The 19,987-nt window shown below is 34.7% G+C and overlaps 1 protein-coding gene across 1 annotated transcript in view; it reads left to right on the forward strand.

The window, feature by feature from the left end:
- The window catches only part of LOC106472691, a 47,537-nt gene that overhangs the window by 8,534 nt on the left and 19,016 nt on the right, over nucleotides 1-19,987 (forward strand). Inside the window, exons 2-3 of the mRNA XM_013933343.2 lie at nucleotides 8,879-8,998; nucleotides 18,400-18,539. Of these exons, the coding sequence (XP_013788797.1) occupies nucleotides 8,879-8,998; nucleotides 18,400-18,539 (260 nt within the window). The remainder of the gene's footprint in view (nucleotides 1-8,878; nucleotides 8,999-18,399; nucleotides 18,540-19,987) is intronic.

Raw genomic sequence — 19,987 nt, forward strand, 5'->3', positions numbered from 1 at the left:
TTTACTGTTCTATGTTTTAAGAAAATAAGTTTAAGTTTGTAAAAGTAATAATCTATATACATGTATAATAATTGAAATGTGACTGTATTTTACAAAATACTAGTTCACTAAAACACAGACTAAAGGTCAGTTTTATATTATTGGATACAGTAACATGAGTGCACATGCATTGCATCATTGTAACTTCTGTATTGTTAGCCAGGCATGCCTGGAAGTGAAAGGTCAATATATTAAAAATAATAAATGTATGATGTTATGAGATTTAAGCTATTTAAACTAAACATTTGTGTTTTTTTGTTATAATTTGTAGTCATTCTAGAATGAAAAAAGCATAAGTTATATTTATTTCCAAATTTTTTATGGTGATTACAAGGTCAATCAAATTGCCAGACCTCATATAGTTAGGGTAGAGAAAATTTAAAGTTTTACTGTATCCTCCACTCAGTGAGAAGAGGGTGAAGTTGGTTCCATACTGGTGCTTCACCCAAATGTTTTCTGCATAGGCAGACTGCACTCAATAAAAACCAATGATTAAATAATAATTGGGGTCAGTCTATATGGGATCCTCCTCTTAATTACATGTTCAGGATGATAATGCTCTGTTCCTACAGTTGTTTGCAGTAGATGCCTCTCTTCTCGTTAATTCCAGTTGCAGAAGATTCTTTCCTGCTTCTACGGTTTGGTTTGAGAGATTTCATCTGCCTCATAATACTGGGAACAGGATGTCTGTGCTATGTTCCTAGGGTTGAGCGAATGCTGCTTGTTCTCCTCATAATTCCTTATACAGGAAATCTCTGCCCTGCATTTAATGTGGAGTGAGTTATGATTTTACCCATAATACTAGTTACAGCTTTCCCTGTTCTTATGGTTGAGTCGAGGCAATGCCAAGATCCAGTAATGTCAGGTTCGGTTTGTCGTATATCTTGCTCTCACGGTGGTTTTGGGAGTTTGTCCGGTTATAGCCATTGCTCACTTCCTCTTTGTAATTCTGGTTGCTTGATGTAAAATCAGTTGTAATGAGAATATTAAATTTAGCAAAATTGGGGATTCTGATATTTACTGTTTTCAGTTATTCCAACTATCAAGTAAGCAAAAATTACAATTATGTTTGTTGTTGAGTGCAAAGCTATAAACCTTGGGGGTGGGGAGGTCTCAATTTCAATTCCCATTGCCACTAACTTGATTGCTTAATGTTTATTGCAAAACCACTAAATTTATCTAATTTTGAACTGCTAACTACAGAGAAGGCAACTGGCTGGCATCACCCTGTAAACTCTTAGGCTATTGAAAGTATTTAACAAATGTATATTTACTTTTTTGTTACATTGTGTTATGTTTCTAATTTATAAATATGTAAATGTATACTTTAATTTTGTATAAGCTGGTGCAGAGTTAGGGAAAGTGGTCAGAGGATATAAATCTGTCCTCAATTTTTTCAATAATTAATAAAAAAAAAAAAGATAGCCAGGTGTCTTTACACTACCATATAATATTAAAAAAAGAAACATTATATTCACTGTTTTTATTTGTTTGGGTTATTAATTACCATAAAAGCTTTATTGAGGTTTTCTGAAATTAACATAGCTCTAGCCTACAGCAATCCAGTCTATGCTTCAGCCAATAACTGTTTATTTCTAAAGTGAGAAAATAATATGAGAATCAGTTAAATGTAATTGTAGAATTTTACATCTTCTCAATGTCTAAAGTAAGTGAAAATGCAAATGGTATGACTGTATAAGTAACGACCTTTAAATAAATGTTTGAAAGCAAGCATGCTACATTTTTTTCCAAATATGATTATTAATAACTTTACTATTTAATTAAGAAATTGAAAATGTTTTTTTTTCAGCTTAAATCATTGAATTATAACTTGAGTTACTCTTCCACAGAATATGCTAACATTATATGAACTTTGTTTGACTTATTTAGGTTACTTCTGATATAGTACATTACTTCTTCTCACATACATAGCTATTCTCTTTCAGTCCTGCCCTCTATATGCAAAAATGTTTTGCAAGCTACAAGCCTTGCACTCTCGTGTACCCCACGATCATTGTGGTTCAACTGCATCTCACATGTAAATCATCATGAGATAAATCTCCACCAATAGGAGTGTGACACATCCACCTGAAGCACTTGACTCCCTCTATTCGATTTTGCTGAACTATCACTTCTTGTTAGGCAGTGCCCTAATGCAAATGTTATTTTGATTGTGCTGTGTTCAAGTATTTTTCTCTTTAATATTTCATATGAAGTGGAAATATTTTTTATTACAGTTTCTCTTGTTTTATTTGATAACTTTTTTTTTCTTCTTTTCCAGTTCTTTATCATTAAATGATGAATTCTGGAGTTCTTTTTACCTCTTTGTAGGTTCTACTACCTACTTCCAGCACAATTATGTAGGCTTCAGGTCAGGGGGAATTGACTGAGGAATTTTTGGCTTTCATTTGTTAGAAGATTGATCATTACTTGAGTTGACCTTCTTCCAATATTACTAGACTTTCTTCCTCCTGAATCTACCAAACCTGTCTGTGACAATGACAATTTTGATAGTTTTTTACCTCCACCTGACTATGTTGTGCCTTCCCATGCCTTTCTTGTGAAATCTGCTAGTCCTAACCCAGCCTTTTTAGACGTTATCTCTCAGGTATGTTTTATTTCACCATTTCCCTGATTTCTTATAATTCTGTTCCTTCTTTATTACATGACACTCCTTCCTCACAGTATTTTGTTTTCACTCCTTCTGACATCAGGGCTCATGCTGAGCAATTTGTTTCTAAGTTGCAAGCAGGTACTAGAGTGCCTCGCCCTCCACGTGTCTTCAGATCATTTTGCCTTGGCTTATCATCAGACAGATTACCCTTTTCTTAATTCTTAGCAGTTAGAATCACTTTTGTCTGTATGGGGGACTGACCCTGACAATCCTGTTGGTTTATCCCGTGCCCAGTTTTCCCACCTTTTGACTTTTCTATGGTACACATACCTCCTTTCTGAGGTACTCCACTGATCTCCTGAGGAATTTTCAGGAAATATGTTCTTCTTCATTACCTCCACTTTGGCGTGATTATCCTCTTCAGTTTTCTCCCTTCACATATGGTTTCTTTGCCTTTTGGATCTTCTGAGAAGGGATGCTGTCTTGTCCCAGTTGCGTTTACCATCTACTTCTCTTTGAGATTTGTGGATGGCTCCTTTTCTCCATTGGTCCATTTTGAGGATATTCCTAAGAACTTGGAATCACTTGTTAAATCTGTGAGGCAATGTTAGACTCTTTTCTCTTTGTTTACCCACACATTTGGATCATGCCTCCTTGCATGTCATGTTCCGGGTGCGTTCAACCTCGTGGCATATAACTTTTCCAGACCACACAAAATTTATCCCATGGAGTGGTCTATCGATCATCAGGTTTTCAGGTGGCTATGCTCCCAGTGGGGTAATCCTCAGCTGGTAGCATTTGCCACTTTCCTCAATACTAAGTTACCTCATTTTTAGTCTCTGGTTCCTCATCCACACACCATAGCTGTCAATGCACTCAGCCAGGATTGGACCAAATGGTACCTTTTATGTTTATCCTCTTATCTGACTTCTTCCCAGGGTGATTTCAATCCTCCATGCCACTCTGTGTCATGTCATTCTGATTGTTCGTTATTGGCCAACACAATCATGGTTTCTCGTCTATTTTGGCTCCAAACTACCTCTCCATTACCTATTCCTCTAACTCCATCCATTTTTTGTCAACCTTGGTCACAGGTAATTCATCACACCTTCCCTACCCTCCATCTTCATGCCTGGCATTTATCAGGCCCTTGGCAATGAGATCTGGATTGCTTTGGTGGGTTGATTAGTTTTTAGCACTTTCCATTCTCTCTCTTCCTCAATGGCAGTCTATCATTGTAAATGGAACATCTTTCATGATTGGTCTTTGAGTTGGGGTTTTCCTCTTCTTCGCCCACTGTTCCTTTTATTACAGATTTCCTCACTTGGCTATTCGATTATAGGACTTTGGTCTCATCCATCGCTGGTTATTAAGCAGCTTTATTCCACACCTTCCGTTTTTCCCAGTACCGTGTAGTGTTTACCTTCCCTCTCCCTTTTGTTGCATTTCTTCTGAATTTGTAGACCTCCTCATCAGGTGGACCTTCCAGACTGGGATATCAATGTGGTTCTTCACTGCTTTACTCTACCTCCATTTGATCCTCTGTTCTCCTGTTCTTTGTTTCACTTGTCCCTTATGACTTATTCTTACTCCTGTTAGTCTGCAGGTTTCGTTCGTCTGATATATTTGCCATCGAGGTTTCATGCACTCTGTACCATTCCCACTATGTTCTCTTTTATCTGAATAGATCTTTCTTCCCCAAAACTTTGGTGGCTTGAGAGGAAAAATCTTCGTTCTTGCCAAGTTTGCTTTCTTCCATCTCCCACCTTTATTCCAGGTCAGGTCCGGATAGACATCTATGTCCTGTACAAGCTTTTCATTGTCACATTGCTCGCACAGCTTCCTTCTTTAGTTTCTGTTTCCAACTTTTCATCCCCTGGCAACATTCCTCTGTTTGTGACTTGTCTACTTCTTCCCAAATGCTGTTCCTGGTGTTGTCACATCAGATCAGACACATTACCTTTTCCCTTTTGTTTCATCTCCATTGTCCACTGGAGGATATTCTTCGGTCGGGCATGTGGACTACACCCCATATGTTCATCTCCCACTATCTTCATTGGGCAGCTGTTTATTCCTCATCTTCCACCTGTTGCCATTCTTCAAACTTCAGTGAGGCTGTGACTGAGTAAAAAAGTTATTTATATACATTTTAATTTCTTTCAGTGGCATGTCCTTTTTTTCATTATGGATCCTGATTTGTGGCAAGCATTACCTGTCCAGGTATACTTAATATATCTCAAATCCACACTGTACAGCCACAGTGAAATCATAAAATACAATTTACTCATAGCCAGTAACACACACACTATTGAGATGGGGTGTTTCACAAGATCGCTAGTAGGTTTTTCCCTCACAACATATTTGCTTTATCAGTATGCTCATTCTGGACCATACTAACACATGGACATGCATGGGTACAGCAAAAGAGGCTAGCTGCCCATCCCTTGGATTGGATAAATCGAGGGTGGTCTGCTTTTCAAAATAGGGTTTCATGCTCATTTATTGCACTGTCTCCAGTATTGGTGTTCCTCAGGACTCTCCACCACGTTTTATTCCCCCTTGTTCTTTTAGTGAAAAATGGGAGCCCTTTCCACTTTCTAGTTCCGAGTGCTGGGGTGGTGGACCATGTAGTTATTCTCCTGAATGGGATCACACAATAATTAACTAAAAAATCCATTCAGTAGAGATTAAGGTGGTGGTATTCTGCTGGTGAAGACGGCATGTGGTCCTCCAATCATGTGCTCCATCTCTGTACATTGAGTTCCGAGGGTTGATGTTGCACTCAACTTCTGTGTGGTTCTATCCAGAGGGTGTGGTTGCATACAATTGGTTCAGGCAATCCTCTTCCATGTAGTGGGACCTGGAAGTTTGGGATACACTCCAATTCTGTACAGTCCTATCCAAGTGGATGATGTTGCACATGTCTACTAATAAATGCGCTCCACCTCCATGCAGTGGGTCCTAGAGGTAGATGTTGTGCATGGCTTCAATGCAGTTCTATCTAGAGGGTGAGGTTGTTTATAATTTCTAGATGCAATTTGATTCCATGCAGTGGAACCTGTAGATTGCTATGGTGCTCTAACCTTTGTGCAGTCCTATAAAGAGGATGATGTTGGTTTGGAGTTGATCTGACACATTGCAGTTCACTCCTTTGATTGAGATCCCTCATCTTACCATCACATGGATGTCATTTCCCAGTGACTGATTTTGGATTTAGAGCAGGATCAGTCAACATAAGTCCTCGCATGTGTTGCTTTTGTTTCCTCTTCCTCACTCACTTTGCCTCGTGATCACAACTCCGTGTGATGGAGTGTGCAGTGGTTCTGTTTTTCATTGCAGCCCATCCACTTCTGTGTGGTGGGACCCAAAGCGTTGCATTGAGCATTCGAAGTTTCTTGTCTTCATACAATACAGTAGCTACAAGTTAAAACAATTATTCCCATCTTAGCCTGTTGAGATTAGTTGTGATTTCTGTCTAAAAAACATGACATTGTTACATTGACCTGTTACTATAATGATGATATTATTCTATCTTTTATAATACAAATTTCATATTATTACTTTAATTAATGTTGCTTGAACTGGAAACTTTCAGGTTCTGTAATTTCTGTTTCATTGACTTGGGTATGCAGTAGGGAAGATATTGTAATTGGTCGAAATGAGTACTACTGATACTCTTGGGCCCCAGTCCATGCTCTTGTCTAACAAGGAGAAGGCCACACATACAGCTAGTGAACAGCCCTGAATTGTTCACTGAAGAAAAGATTTATGTGGTGGGCAGTCTGAGAGTAACCAAGGTTGTCTGGCGTAAGTACATATATTGTGCAGGGATGTGTGGCTTTTGATAGTTAATGAATTCCATAATAAATGCATTAAATCTGCGGTGTTCTCCACATGTTGAAAATGTTAGTAGGGTGGGGTTCATTATAGTGATTGATAAGACTGTCATTCCATCACTCATGCCATTATGCAATGTAAACTACTCCAAATAGCTGTTAGGGACCATTTTGGGTGAAAAAGCAGTTTAGAAGTAACACTCTAACTTTCCAGATGTTGTTGTTCAAACTGCATGGTTGGTTCCACTCTTGAATACTACACACCTGTGTAGTAGTTCCAAGTACTGTAAGGGTCAAATTTGAGAAAAACTTTTAAGATCCAATATTGTGGCAATGTACCTTACAGTATAGTTTCTCTCTGGTTTACTTCTTTTCATGTGGGTAGTCAATTATAATATGCAGAATAATGTTGACAAGTGCAAGTGTGTTTACACACAATCACACATAAGTGTCCCCAACATATATGATTCAGGCATTTTTACAAAATGTAATGCACACTGCTGCTTATTTACAACATAAATGCCTTATAAAAAGAAAAACCCTTTCAATGACCTAAAGGTCTCTTGAAGAGCTCTCTTAACCTTGCCAATGTATCTTCTGTGGTCTTTTGAGATTTTTTCCCTTAACTTTTTAGGTTTTACCAATATATTCCAGTATTGATCAATTCTTAAACGGTTTTAACCATTTCCTGGTTAAAACAGGTTTTGACCAGCTAAAAATCAACTCTGGATTTATGATTGGACACATTAAAAATTAGAATATCATGTTATATTAAATATATAGGATTTTTTTTATTATAATTTCTTTAAATGTTCCTTTTATTTGAGAATTGTGAAAATACTTGTGTTAAATTATATCAGTTTGAAAACTACAGAAATTTTCTTCAATGTCATTTGATTTCGTTGGTGAACATAATAGAAACAAAAACTCATATTTACAAATAAAACACAGTATAAAATGTTAAAAAGTAAAAACAACAATTTTCCAAACATTACACATTTGTTACCAAATTAAACTTGTAATACAGTTTTATTTGTTATCCATTCAACTAGTCTCTAAACTGTATTTGCTTAGATATGCTTAGTTAGGTTTACTGTTTAGTGAGTATGGTAGTCAACAGCAAAATATTTTTGACTTGGACCTGTACTGATAATTATTTTTAGTTTTTATCATTCAAACAACATACATAAATATAAATAGCTGCATAATTATTTCTAATTGCAATTGTAATTCTTTTTTCTTATATGGCATGGGGTGTGTGGAAATAATCTATTAATTGAATGTAATTGATTAGCAAAAACCACTAATAGCCCAGTGCTCCTGAGGATGGACAGGATTTGTTGTAATTTCTTTCACTGACTGATTAGGAGTAATTCCTACTTGTATAGGAACCATATCAACCCCAGAGTGACTCTTTCTTCTTGCTTAATATTGGATTTTGGCAAATATGACTCTTTTAAACAAACTGATTCAGTTGACTAAGTTTCTAACCACTAACTTTGAGGATGCTCATGTTCCACAGTTTGTTACTAACATAATTGATTATTAATGTTGTTTTCTAATTGGATCCAGTTAATACTGTAAAAAGTGGTCCTATAATAGTTTGATTTGGTTCTGGTTTCTGTTTGCTTGAAGAAAATTAAACTAAAACTTCTTGCCACTTAAATGTGAGATTGTGTAAAATTTTTAGGTGGAATGTGAGATTAAAGATATTATACATTTGTAATTTTCTGTCTTTTTTTTTTTAAGTTTACTATGTTTACTAGCTTTTGTAAAATTTCATCATGTAGAACAGAAAACATTTCTAATTTGTGGTCTTCAAAACACAAGGTTCTACTAGTATCATCCTTATATGGTATAAACTTGAGTATATTCAGTTACTTAGGCACACAAAAGGATTCTACTTTGTTATTTGTTTACAAGCCTAAGTATGTTTATCTTGCTTGCAGACTAGTGAATCAGTGGAAATTGTTAGGATGTTATGTGCATATAACCTGTATCTTTTTTATTTTATTTAACTTTGTGCTGAGTTTGTTGAAGCACATTTCTGTCATATTGAATAAGATTGAAAGAATCCCAGCTAAATAACTTCCTTTACGATCTATGTATTAAACATGTCATTATTATTATTATTACCTGCCTTTCTTTTTATTTCTCTAGAGTAAAGATACTGCATTTTCTGTGATTTACTTTTTCTGGTAGTTGATGACTCAGAGTATTGGGATCTTTTTGATTATTTTGTAGTGTTTTTTAACAAATAAACTTAATTATTTGCTTAACTAATACTTAAGTAAATAGTTGTTTCATAAACATTAACCACTTCTTTAGTTGTTATATCTTGAATAAAAAAAAAGGTATATTTTATAAATCAATTTTTATATTATTTTAGGCAATGGTTGCCTGCTATCCAGGAAAAGGTACACATTATGTTAAACATGTAGACAACCCAAATCAGGATGGTCGTTGCATCACCAGCATATACTACCTCAATAAAGGATGGAATGTTAAGGTGAGAACAAGAATGTTATGATTTGAAATGAATACAGTTACTTGGTTTGGACTGTAATATAGGTTAGGAATATTATGAGAGAAAAATGGGAGTCTTTAATCAATTACATTAACACTTTAAAAACAGTGTTGGTCCATTGAACCAAGCCTGTTTTTCTGAAGCTACATGTACTATAACTGAATTTACTGTGTGTATCTTCATTAAATTTGGCAGCTTTTACTAAACATTGAGTCTTTTGTTCACAAAAAATTGGATATTTTAATAGTATTGTTAACAGAGATTTGTCTGTGAGTTTCTGAAGCATTTACTGAGTCAGTTTCAGTGAAATTTGATTTTCATGCTAAGAATAAATATACTTCTTTTTTTCCTTATAGCTTTCATATTTCATTTGCATAACCTCCAGAAACTCTTAAATGAATATTAAAAGTTTTTTCAATAGAACTTTATATTTTATATCCTATTTCTCTACTCTAACCCTAACTGTAGCAAAATCATTAATGTACAATCAAATGAAAAGGTAAAAAATATGTAATACAACAAATAATTATATTTTTTCTCTGCACTGACTGCAGTACTGATCATAAATAAAGTTCCAAGCTATGGTTTCAACTGCTAACATTTTTACTTTTAATTTTATGGTTTTATTGCTGTCCTTTTTAGTTGTACCCAATGAAAGAGTAATTGCCATGTGAAAATAAATCATAACAGAAATGTATAGCAGAGATGGCTGACATGGGTATTGAAACTTGAATTAAAATGAAGTAAAAGAACAATGTTTCAACCTTCTTAGGTCATCTTCAGGTTAACAAAAAAAAGAAGGTTGAAACATTGTTCTTGTACTTTATGTTAATACCCATACCTGCTGTCTGTGCTATACATTTTTACTTCAAGTGGGTTTCTCGTCATCATTAAATCATAACAGAGCCCTTTAGCTGTTTCCTGTAGAGCTAAGGTGAACTCTTTCAACCCTGGCTCAGTCCATGGGACTGACCTTGTAGCCATTTTGTGCTTGTTATAGTTTTCATGCTACAACTTTTAAATTAGTAAGTGAATGTTAACGAAATTTGGCAATTTATCAGTAAACATTGCAATGCTTTCATATGCAAAATATCAATTTTTTTTTATTAAGTTTTATTATGATTGTGCTTCTTTGCCATTTCAAATCTTTATTTCCAGCAGTTTTGTTTTATTGTGTGCATTCAATTGTATCAACAATTTTTGTGTGTGTTTGTTTCTTGTTTCCAAATTATGAGATTTCAGTACGAATTCACGATTCAATGCATTGAGTACAGAAATGTATGTTACAATTGAAAACGCTATGGGTACGACTTGCCAGGAATTGGGTTTGACTTTATCTGCAGAGGAGGTCCAGGCCTTAATTCACAGAGAGCAAGATTTATATGTTTGGCCAGCAATTTCTTCATCTATTCAACTTGACAGTGTTTCTGATAAAGAATACAAACAAAGAAAATACCTTTTGGATTCTCTTTTTCTGGAACCTTCTTATTTTGGTCTGATACAATCTACATCTCTTGAGGAGTTTTCCCCTTCGACTTTTTCTAACAGTCAGGGGTGGATTAGGAGCGTAAAAGGGCCCGGGCAATACTAAAAAATCAGGATGATATATAAATAGTAGCACTGGGACAGTATAATGAGATTATCGCCCCACTGGCCCAGGCATCACCGGCCCATTGGGATTTTGCCTGGTGTCCCGGCATCCCAATCCGCCCCTGCTTACAGCTAGTTAATCAGGTCATTGGTCACTGCCTATTCTGGTTTTGCTGTATGTTCAAGACATGGGTGATTTCACTAGTTTTATTTTTCCTGCTCCAGTTACCATGGGGCCACATAGTTCACTTTGGTGAAGGTTTGTTTTTCTCCTCCTTTCTTCATATTGCTTCCATTTCTCCCAGTGATTCTGTGGTAAGTTTTCGACTTGTACACTCTACTCATAGTGGACATACCCATGGTAGGCACAGTTCAGGTGTCCTTCTTTTCACACGGGAGATTTAAGTATTTCATGTCATCATTGCTCGGAATATGGTAAGTTAGATATTTATGTGTCTTTTGATGTCTAAGCTTCTTTAGATAAATTTTAAATTAGATATTGTTTATTTTTTATTTTTCAAGCTAATTATAGTTGTTTTGCACATTCGTTAACATTATGTACCTTGTAGACTTGGTAAATTTTGAGGATTTGTCAGTTTGATATTAATAAGTACTTTGTTAAATAGGAATATCTAGATAGTTTGTAAGTTACATATCATTACTACTATTCGTATCTAATTCATTGTTTTATCTGACTAATTTCTTTTTCTAACCATTGTTAAATACATGCATTATAATACTAATTATCATCAGTGTTGGCCCTACTTATGTGTCCTCTGTTGTCTGAGTTAATTTAGATGAATGGTAAGTTAGATATTGATTTTACTATGTTTTCTCAGTAATTTTCATCAGCTTGGATGTTCATCATTATTAAATACTTTGTGGACAAGGTAAATTTAGATGGTTTGTCAGTTCTGTATTTGTTCTATCGGGATAACTTTTTTCTTGTCATTATTAACTATGTGCCTTATAATCCTACTTCTCATCACTGTAGGGCTTAAATTTATTTTTTTACCTTGCTACATCGCTAATGTTTGATTATTTTCTGTTCATAGGGCTGAGTTTTGCTTCAGCTCCTTTTCCTACGTTTTTGATACTAGAAACCAAATTTTCTCCTCATAATCTATAATTAGGGGTTTGTCCCTACAATGCCCACATCATCAATACTTGTTTATTACTCAAAGTTGAGTATTCCAGTTCAGGGCCCTACCATTTGGACTAACCTCAGCTCTTACAAGCTGGTACAAGCTCTTGCCCAAAATCTTCATTCACTGGGTCTTCACACTCACCTTTACATGGATGACTGGCTACTGCTTGCTTCTTACATTCACAGTCCAGAGACCATATTCTTCTGCCCCTACAAGATGCAGCACAGATGGGATTCTTGAAGAAAGGGAAAGTCCATTCTTACCCTCACTTAATACTTGATTATCTCATCCCAACAAGATTCTCCCTATGGAGTGGTCTTTCGGTGGATGTTTTTGCAGCTGGTGATACCTCATATATGCCTTTGCCAGCCACTGGTACACCAGGCTTCCTTTCTTTTTGTCCCCTGTTCCACACCCACTAACTCTGGGGGTGGACACATTGAGTCAAGATTGGAGGGGTCATCACATCTTTGCTTTTCAACTCTTTTTTTCCAGAGATCTATCCCTAATCCAAACTACTCCATGTCTAGTCCTACCGGTGGCTTCACATTGGCCGGTGTAACCATGGTTCCCACTGCACTGACCTTTATGTGTACAACCTTGATTGGACATTGTTCATCCAGATATCACCACACTCCATCTTCATGCATGGTTGTTGTTTTTTCAGGTCCATTGTTTCAGCCCAGGGACTGACTCCATGTGTTGCATCTTTCTATTCCCATTCCATCAGGCCTTCATCCATATGTATTTACCAAATGTGATAGTCTACCTTCTGCCTTTGGTCTCCTTGATGTGGTTTTCATCTTTCCCAACATTCAATTCCTCATCTTTCTCAGTTTTTCCCTCAGGACCAATTTCCTTCTCCTCCTTGCTTGCGGATATTCATCAATCATATATTTATGCCATTAATGTTACCTGCATCCTCTACCATTCCTTTTATGTCATCCTTTATCCCGATTGGTCCCTCTTCCCTACAACCTATGCTACCTGTGATAGTGGTTTGGCTTTCACATCCATTTCTTTACCTTCCATCACCCACCTGTAATCCCTTTCTGATCCTGATCAGCTTCCTTGTCCAGTTTGCTCTTTATGGTGTTACATGGCATGTACCGCCTCCTTTCTGAGTTCACATTCACAAATTTTGTTCCCTGGAACCCTTCTGTTTCCCATGCCCTATCCCTTGTCACGCTCACTGGTTGGGTTCGATAACTTGTTAGGCTGGTGTCTTCGGACGTATCCGTGGAAGGTTGTTGTCTCCATAGTGTTTCTTCTTATCAAATTTGTCATCTCGCCAGGTCTTTGGCCACTAACCTTTGCTGTCTGTTGGAGAAGATTCTTTAGGCTGGAATGTGGACTACTCCCAATACCTTCATTGTTCAGTATCTGTACAACATGGGTGTATCTTCCTCAGATGGATATTGTCTCCCTCCTGTGGCATTTCTGCACATGTCCATTGACCTTTAACTGGGGTAAGTTTTATATATAAGATGAGAGGACACAAGTTTAGGATTTGGAAAAGACAGATTAGATTCCAATTAACAGAGTATTATTTTTTTAAAGGGTTATTAATTAATTTGGAACAGTCAACATCATGTGCTAAGTTCTGTCTGAGGTGTTACTTTCTGTAGTAGGTCCAATCACAGAAGTGGTCTGTTGTTTCTCGAGATAGTTTTATTGAAATGTACTTTACAATGCATTTAGAGGACAGCTTTGCAGCTGTTTCAGGGAATAGAGATATATCTAGATTCTTGTGATCAAGTTTTCTGATTGGTTAGCCACAGATAGAATGTAAATCAAGAATACAATTTTGACAATTTTCAGGCAGCTTCCTTTCTGTCTTAAAGGAGCTAAAACTCTCAGTGGAAGTCTCATCTGTAGCTTCCTGTTTTCCTTTTCTTCACCATTTTTATTGAAATACAGTTTTTATTAAGTATTTACAGTTTGATACTGTTATTCATTTATTTTTATTAATCTAATTTTATAAAGCAATATCTCTACCACTAAATGATTGTCATTTTCTTCAGAAAATAGTTTTATTTTAATTTCAACACAGCATCATATCTTGACTCTTTTATAGTACCACTACACACCACTATGGCTGTCCTTCCACATAATAGATCCTTTAATCTAGTTTCTTACTTCAGCAGTGCCATTTCCCATGTTCTGAATATTGTGGAAGTGGTAGCCGATTTTCCATTTATCCACTAATATGATTGAACCTTGGTCTGGTCCATCAAGTGCTATTGAAAGTACCAGTTATTGTTTCTTGAGCAGATCAGTTAAGCTTGAGGACAGTGGGGGAAAGCCACCAAAAAAGGGGCTTCCAGCCATTTTTATGGTGAGATCTGAGGCAGTTAATATGTATAGTGAGCCACGTAGGTTGGCATCCAGCACTTCTGAAGCCCCTTTAGAAATGACTAGTATGTGTAAATCAAAACATAATGATCAAGGGGCCTTGGTTGGTGATGCCACTAATATGACAATATGTTGCTCAGGTGGCACGAATGAGGGTTTAATATTTGAGGAACTGATGCCCATATTGAATATAGCTCCATAGTCATTCATGCAGAATTACATAAATGATGATAGGTTGCTTTTGTTACAGCAAGAAGTAGTAGCAAGGTGAAAACAAATTATGCCTTCATCCTTCGTGTGCTCAGTGAAAGAAGACTTAGATCAATTCAAGTTATTTTGCCATGTAGCTGAATGGAATTCCTGTACCCAGGAATAAGTGGCATATCATCTGCTGTATAGTTTGGATGGTTGGGCATTAGAGGTCATGTAAAACCAGCAACTTGATCAACATGAAAGTTGATCAAGAAGACATTCTGGTAGTTTGTGGAGAGACTCCCTAGTGAGTCTATGCAACATCACTTGAGCATCAGAGATATGATAAGCTTTATACTTATATACATACAGATTGAATAAAGAGCTTTTTATTGTATTGTAAAACTTATTTTTATTTTGTTGTTATTGCATGACTACTTTAAAATGTATTCCATATTTCATGTAGAAATATTTTTTAGTTGTATTAATGATTTTGATTTTTTTAACTTTAGTTTCATGTTATATATATTTCTATTATTATTTTCCTAATCAAGTGTTTTAACTTCAGATTTTGATTTGAGTTCAGTATTTGTTTGATAATTTTAACTTTTAATGTATTTTATTTTATGCTTTTGATTTTACAAGGTTTTATTTGCTACATGTTTAGATAGTTGTGTGTGATAGTGAGAAAATGTATTGTACTTACAAATCTCGTGTATGTGTGGTTCATTTACTAATTGCTATGTTACATGTTTTTTCCCTATTTTGTGGTATTTGTTTCTTGTTTAACCAAGGGTTGCATCTTTCATGTAATGTTGCTGGATGAAGTGGTTGAGCTAACTCTCTGTTTATGTGGCCATTTCAAAATGCATGTACCAAAAAATTTGCTCTGGTCTTTTGGTAGTTACACTCAAATACTTAATTAATGTTTATTTGTTCAAAATGAATAGAATCTTGTTATTTTGCCAAGACAATCACTTTTCATCAAGTAAACATTATGCATAACTTCAAGGCCTTTCAGTATGAATCTAATAGCTGTTAAAATGAGGTAGCACAAAACTATATATTGGTCATGTCCTACAATAAGTTATGCTAATGATTCATTTATTTTCATGTTTTTAGACAATAAGAAGTTAATACATACATGTAATATATGCTAATTTCATTGCAATTTGACCCAAAGGGTGTCACTCATTTAAAGAAATGCAAACTTCATGTTTTGAACTGTTTGCATACATGCGTATAGCACTTGTATATTGGTCATGTGTATTCACCAGTGTTTAAACAGATATCAATCTGAATTAGATCTTATTTAAAGGCAGTAATAACTTACATGGCTTTCCAAAGAAAGATACCTAACCAAAATTAAAAATTAACTTGTAAAGAATTTGATTTTGTAACTTGTAGAACTATTATTTTCATAAAAAATATGATGGTTTTTATCAAATTTTTAAAATATTTCTATTTAATGTAAAATTATATCAAGTTTAATTCATATAAGGTGTAGAACTGTTTTTCATTAAATGCTTTTCATTTCTTAATACTTAGATTTATTTTTAAATTTTAATTCAGATTTGAATAAAAAGTAAATACTGAGTACAAGGTATCAGTTGTAGAACCTCTTTTGCAATTGATGTAAAACAAAATTCTTGAAACTTGTTTAAAAAATAAGTAACTGTACCATCTTGAGTTGTTATTTTCAGCCATATTTAAATGACAATCAATCTAAAATAATTAAAAAAGCAAAAGTTAAACAGTTAGCACTAACACAGTGGAAAATATCCTCAATAGCTTTATGCACTTTCCAAAGCACTAACACTATGTGTCTCAAACAAAGTTGAAATGCATTTTTATAGTCAAAACTTGCAGCTGTCTGCAGAGGTGAAGATTTCAATTGCATGTTTATAGTTGAAATATTTGATATCAGGCCCTTTCTTCATGAGAATGTTCAGATTTTCACTGTCTTCTACAGACACCCATCTGGTCTGCAAAGGGTATCTAACTTTATTATTGCATCCCATTTTTATGTGTCTCATGAATGCAGAAGGACTTTTTTTTTTGTCCATCCAGTTGATTCATTTTATATCCAGGATGCACATTTTTGCATTAATGACCACTGTAGATCACATTGTAAATTTAAATTGGTGTTTAAATTAGTTAGCTTGAAGCCAGCATGAGATAAAGGAGAATGAAGTTATAATATGCATATACTACATATCTCACTCTTCCAGAATATATATTTCATATATATATACACAATTTTTAACTTTTTCCAAATTCAAAGTTGGAACATAACTAAAGCCAGCCAATGTAATATGCTGTATTCAGCCAAAGGTGTTACCTTTTGTAATAGTGTTGGGTCATGAATAGTTGTATCCTACTTGTCTCTCTATAGAAGACTGCTTTGTGACCTTAGAAGCCTAAATTACCCTTTCAGTTACCAGGCTAGAGTAATTCACATTATATCCAAGTAAAGTAAGATATTAGAACATCAAGAGTACAGGTGAGCCTTTGAGTATGTTTTGAGATTGCCATACACATGCTTGTTATACACCTAATGTGGGAAGGTGAACTTTTAAAGTGTACAAAATTACTTTCAAAATACCAAATCTGTCTCTTGAGAAATGCTCTTAACCACCAATTGCATTCATTAAGTGGAATAGCATTTTGGAAAGCATCTCTGTTTGTTTTATTTTTGCATTAGGTTCCTAAAACAAGTTTCAGACATTACAACCACTGTCAACATTCATCTATATGCATTAATTTTACTTGACTGTCAAATTCTTTGTTTAGGAATTCAGTGAAATAACAATTTTTGTTGTGGAACATCCTTTCAAAATATTTTTTCCACATTTGTCATTTTCTCTATACCTCTGACAATCAATTATGTCTCATGTCAAATAGATTTGCTTCTTTTTAACTTCAACTTCTTTTACTCTTCAATCAACCAGAGCTGGTTACTAACAAACCAGTATTTTCATTTATCATGCACATGTGTACAAGATAAAACACTTAACAAAAATTCAACTATAAAATTAAGTTTGTAAAGCAAAAACAAGATTTTTTCTCTCATTAGAGTACCAGATGATAAATAAATACATAGAAAAATTAAAATAATTGGTGAATAGTTTACTTAAAAAATGTGACAAATGAAAAAGATTTGACAAGTGAATGAATTTCTTTTGCCATTTAGGAGAAAATGTGTTTTATGTTTCCAGAATAATGTTAAAATTGCTGAAACATATTATCTTGAAATTACTGGAAATTGATATCAGTTTGTGTCAAGGGTATCACAGGACTCCACCCTCCTCCAAATAATATCTTGAAAACTGTGTACATAAAAGTTAGATTGGAACAACATTATGATTTTTTTAATATGAAAAAGAATCACTTAAGTAGTTTGCTTAATATATTTGTATATTTACAATGGTATTGTTGTTCCACTTGCTATTACTGAATTGTGTCTGTAAACACAGATAAGTAGCTGCAATGTTTATAGTATGGACTATTTTTGTATATATGGAAAGCAACAGAAGTAAAATAATTGAATCACATAGCAGTGATTCCCAATCATGGTTTTCAAACATGCTTTTGCTGGTTTAAAAAAAAAAGGAGAGAAAATAAATAAAGATAAATAAATGAAAGATTAGATTTCCTTGGAATTTTTATATATGTTAGGAATGGGTTAAAGGTTGTTTTTTTCTTAGTTCATTTTAAAATAAGTGAATCTCATAACTTTCACTTCAAAGCATCTTGAAGAAACTAAATGAGGAAACAACAGTATAAGCCTCTGTATTACTAATTATCCATAAGATTTTTACACAGGTTTTGCTGGTCCATAGAGTGAAAAAGGTTGGAAACCACTGTTGTATATTATACAGATATTACTATAATTTAATATAGAAGTAAGTGTTTAAAATTAATTTAATATTTTGATACATATTAAGTTAGAAATAAGAAGCCCTAAAATGCAGATGTCATGGCTTGGAATTTATTATCTTTATATATGCCCTATAGACAAGTAGTAAACTTGAAGATTTTTTACCTATACTAATTTTACTAATTTGTGATTTTTCGAAATGACTGGTTATGTTCCAGGAAAATGGTGGTTTGTTGCGTATGTTTCCTGCTGGACATGCCAACCAAGTGGTAGACATAGAGCCTATTTTTGACAGAATTTTGTTCTTCTGGTCAGACAGACGTAATCCACATGAAGTTCAACCAGCTCATGCTATCAGGTAATGTAGAGATTTTATCAGATGTATGTTTAAGACAGATTGCAAAATAATAACCAGTGTAGCTGTATAAATTTTGAATGTAAGTGTTGAAAAGTTGTATTTATTACAAGTATTGAAAAAGTAATAGTAATTTCTAAAACTGTATAATTGGATTTCTTTTTTTTGAACAAAAAAGAAAGTCTTATACTGGATGCAAACTTATTCTTTTAAAGATTCTCAAGAACCTTGGTTATATAATTGTATATTCAGTGAGCTATCACAATATCAATTGGAAGAGAATTTGGCTTACTCTTGAAATGCTAGAATTTCCTCACAAAGCTATAACTAATTGACAAAAAAAGCATTATTGATAATTGGTAGTACATTTATTTATCAGAAAATAGTAGCCAATCACCTCATAAAAAAAAAAAAGTAATAAAGTTAACTTTTCACATTTAGTTATATCTTAATTATTTTAAACATAGTAACTTCCATCTCTCATCTAATTCATCCTTGGTACTCTTATCATTAGAACTGTTCAAAAGAAACACATTGGCAACATTAAGGCTATTAGGATTTCTTAGGGTTTTACAATGACCTTTTGGGCAAGGAAACATACAATGGGTTTTATGTATGCACAGGATCTAACCACTTAGGACCCAGTGAAACATGAGCAATACTACCTTGAAACAGAAGTGTCATGACATTCAGTATAAGTTAGCCAAAAAGAGTATGTTTTGATGTTGCATATCAAGACAGATTTTTTGCACAAACAAAACTATAACCAACATTGCAAACAAGGACTTCATATTATTATTCATCAGATAAGCGTACCTTTGTGTTGTGTGTATATTAAATATGATAGACCCCCATATTCAAATACCTCGGCTGATCTTCCTTCATTATAGTCCCCTGGTGGGACAGTAAGTTTACGGACTTACAGTGCTAAAATCCGGGGTTTGTTTCTTTGCAGTAGACATAATAGATAGCCTGATGTGTCTTCTAGTCCTTCAGTGGGTCAGCAGTAAGCTTATGGGTTTATAACATTAAAACCTGCAATTTGATTCTCTGTGATAAACAGAGTGCAAATTAGTCTATTGTGCAGCTCTATGCTAGAACAAACAAAGCATCATACTTATGTCCCTGCCCCCCAGTGGCATAGTGATATGTCTGCAGACTTACCATGCTAGAAACCAGGTTTCGATACCCATGGTGGGCAGAGCACAGATAGCCCCGTGTGTAGCTTTGTGCTTAATATCGAACAACAACAACTTAAGACCCCTGGTGGGACGGCGGTAAGCTTACTGAGTGACAGTGCTCAAATCTGTGGTTTGATTCCCCTTGGTGGACACAGCAGATAACCTAATGTGGCTTTGTTTTAAAACAAACAAACTGTCCCCCAGTGGGATAGTGGTAAGTTAACAGACTTCCAATGCTGAAATAGCTCAGTGTTACTTTGTTCTGAAAAC

The sequence above is a fragment of the Limulus polyphemus genome, unplaced genomic scaffold (genome assembly GCF_000517525.1).
Source record: "Limulus polyphemus unplaced genomic scaffold, Limulus_polyphemus-2.1.2 Scaffold5528, whole genome shotgun sequence".
In the NCBI taxonomy this organism is placed as follows: Eukaryota; Metazoa; Arthropoda; class Merostomata; order Xiphosura; family Limulidae; genus Limulus; species Limulus polyphemus.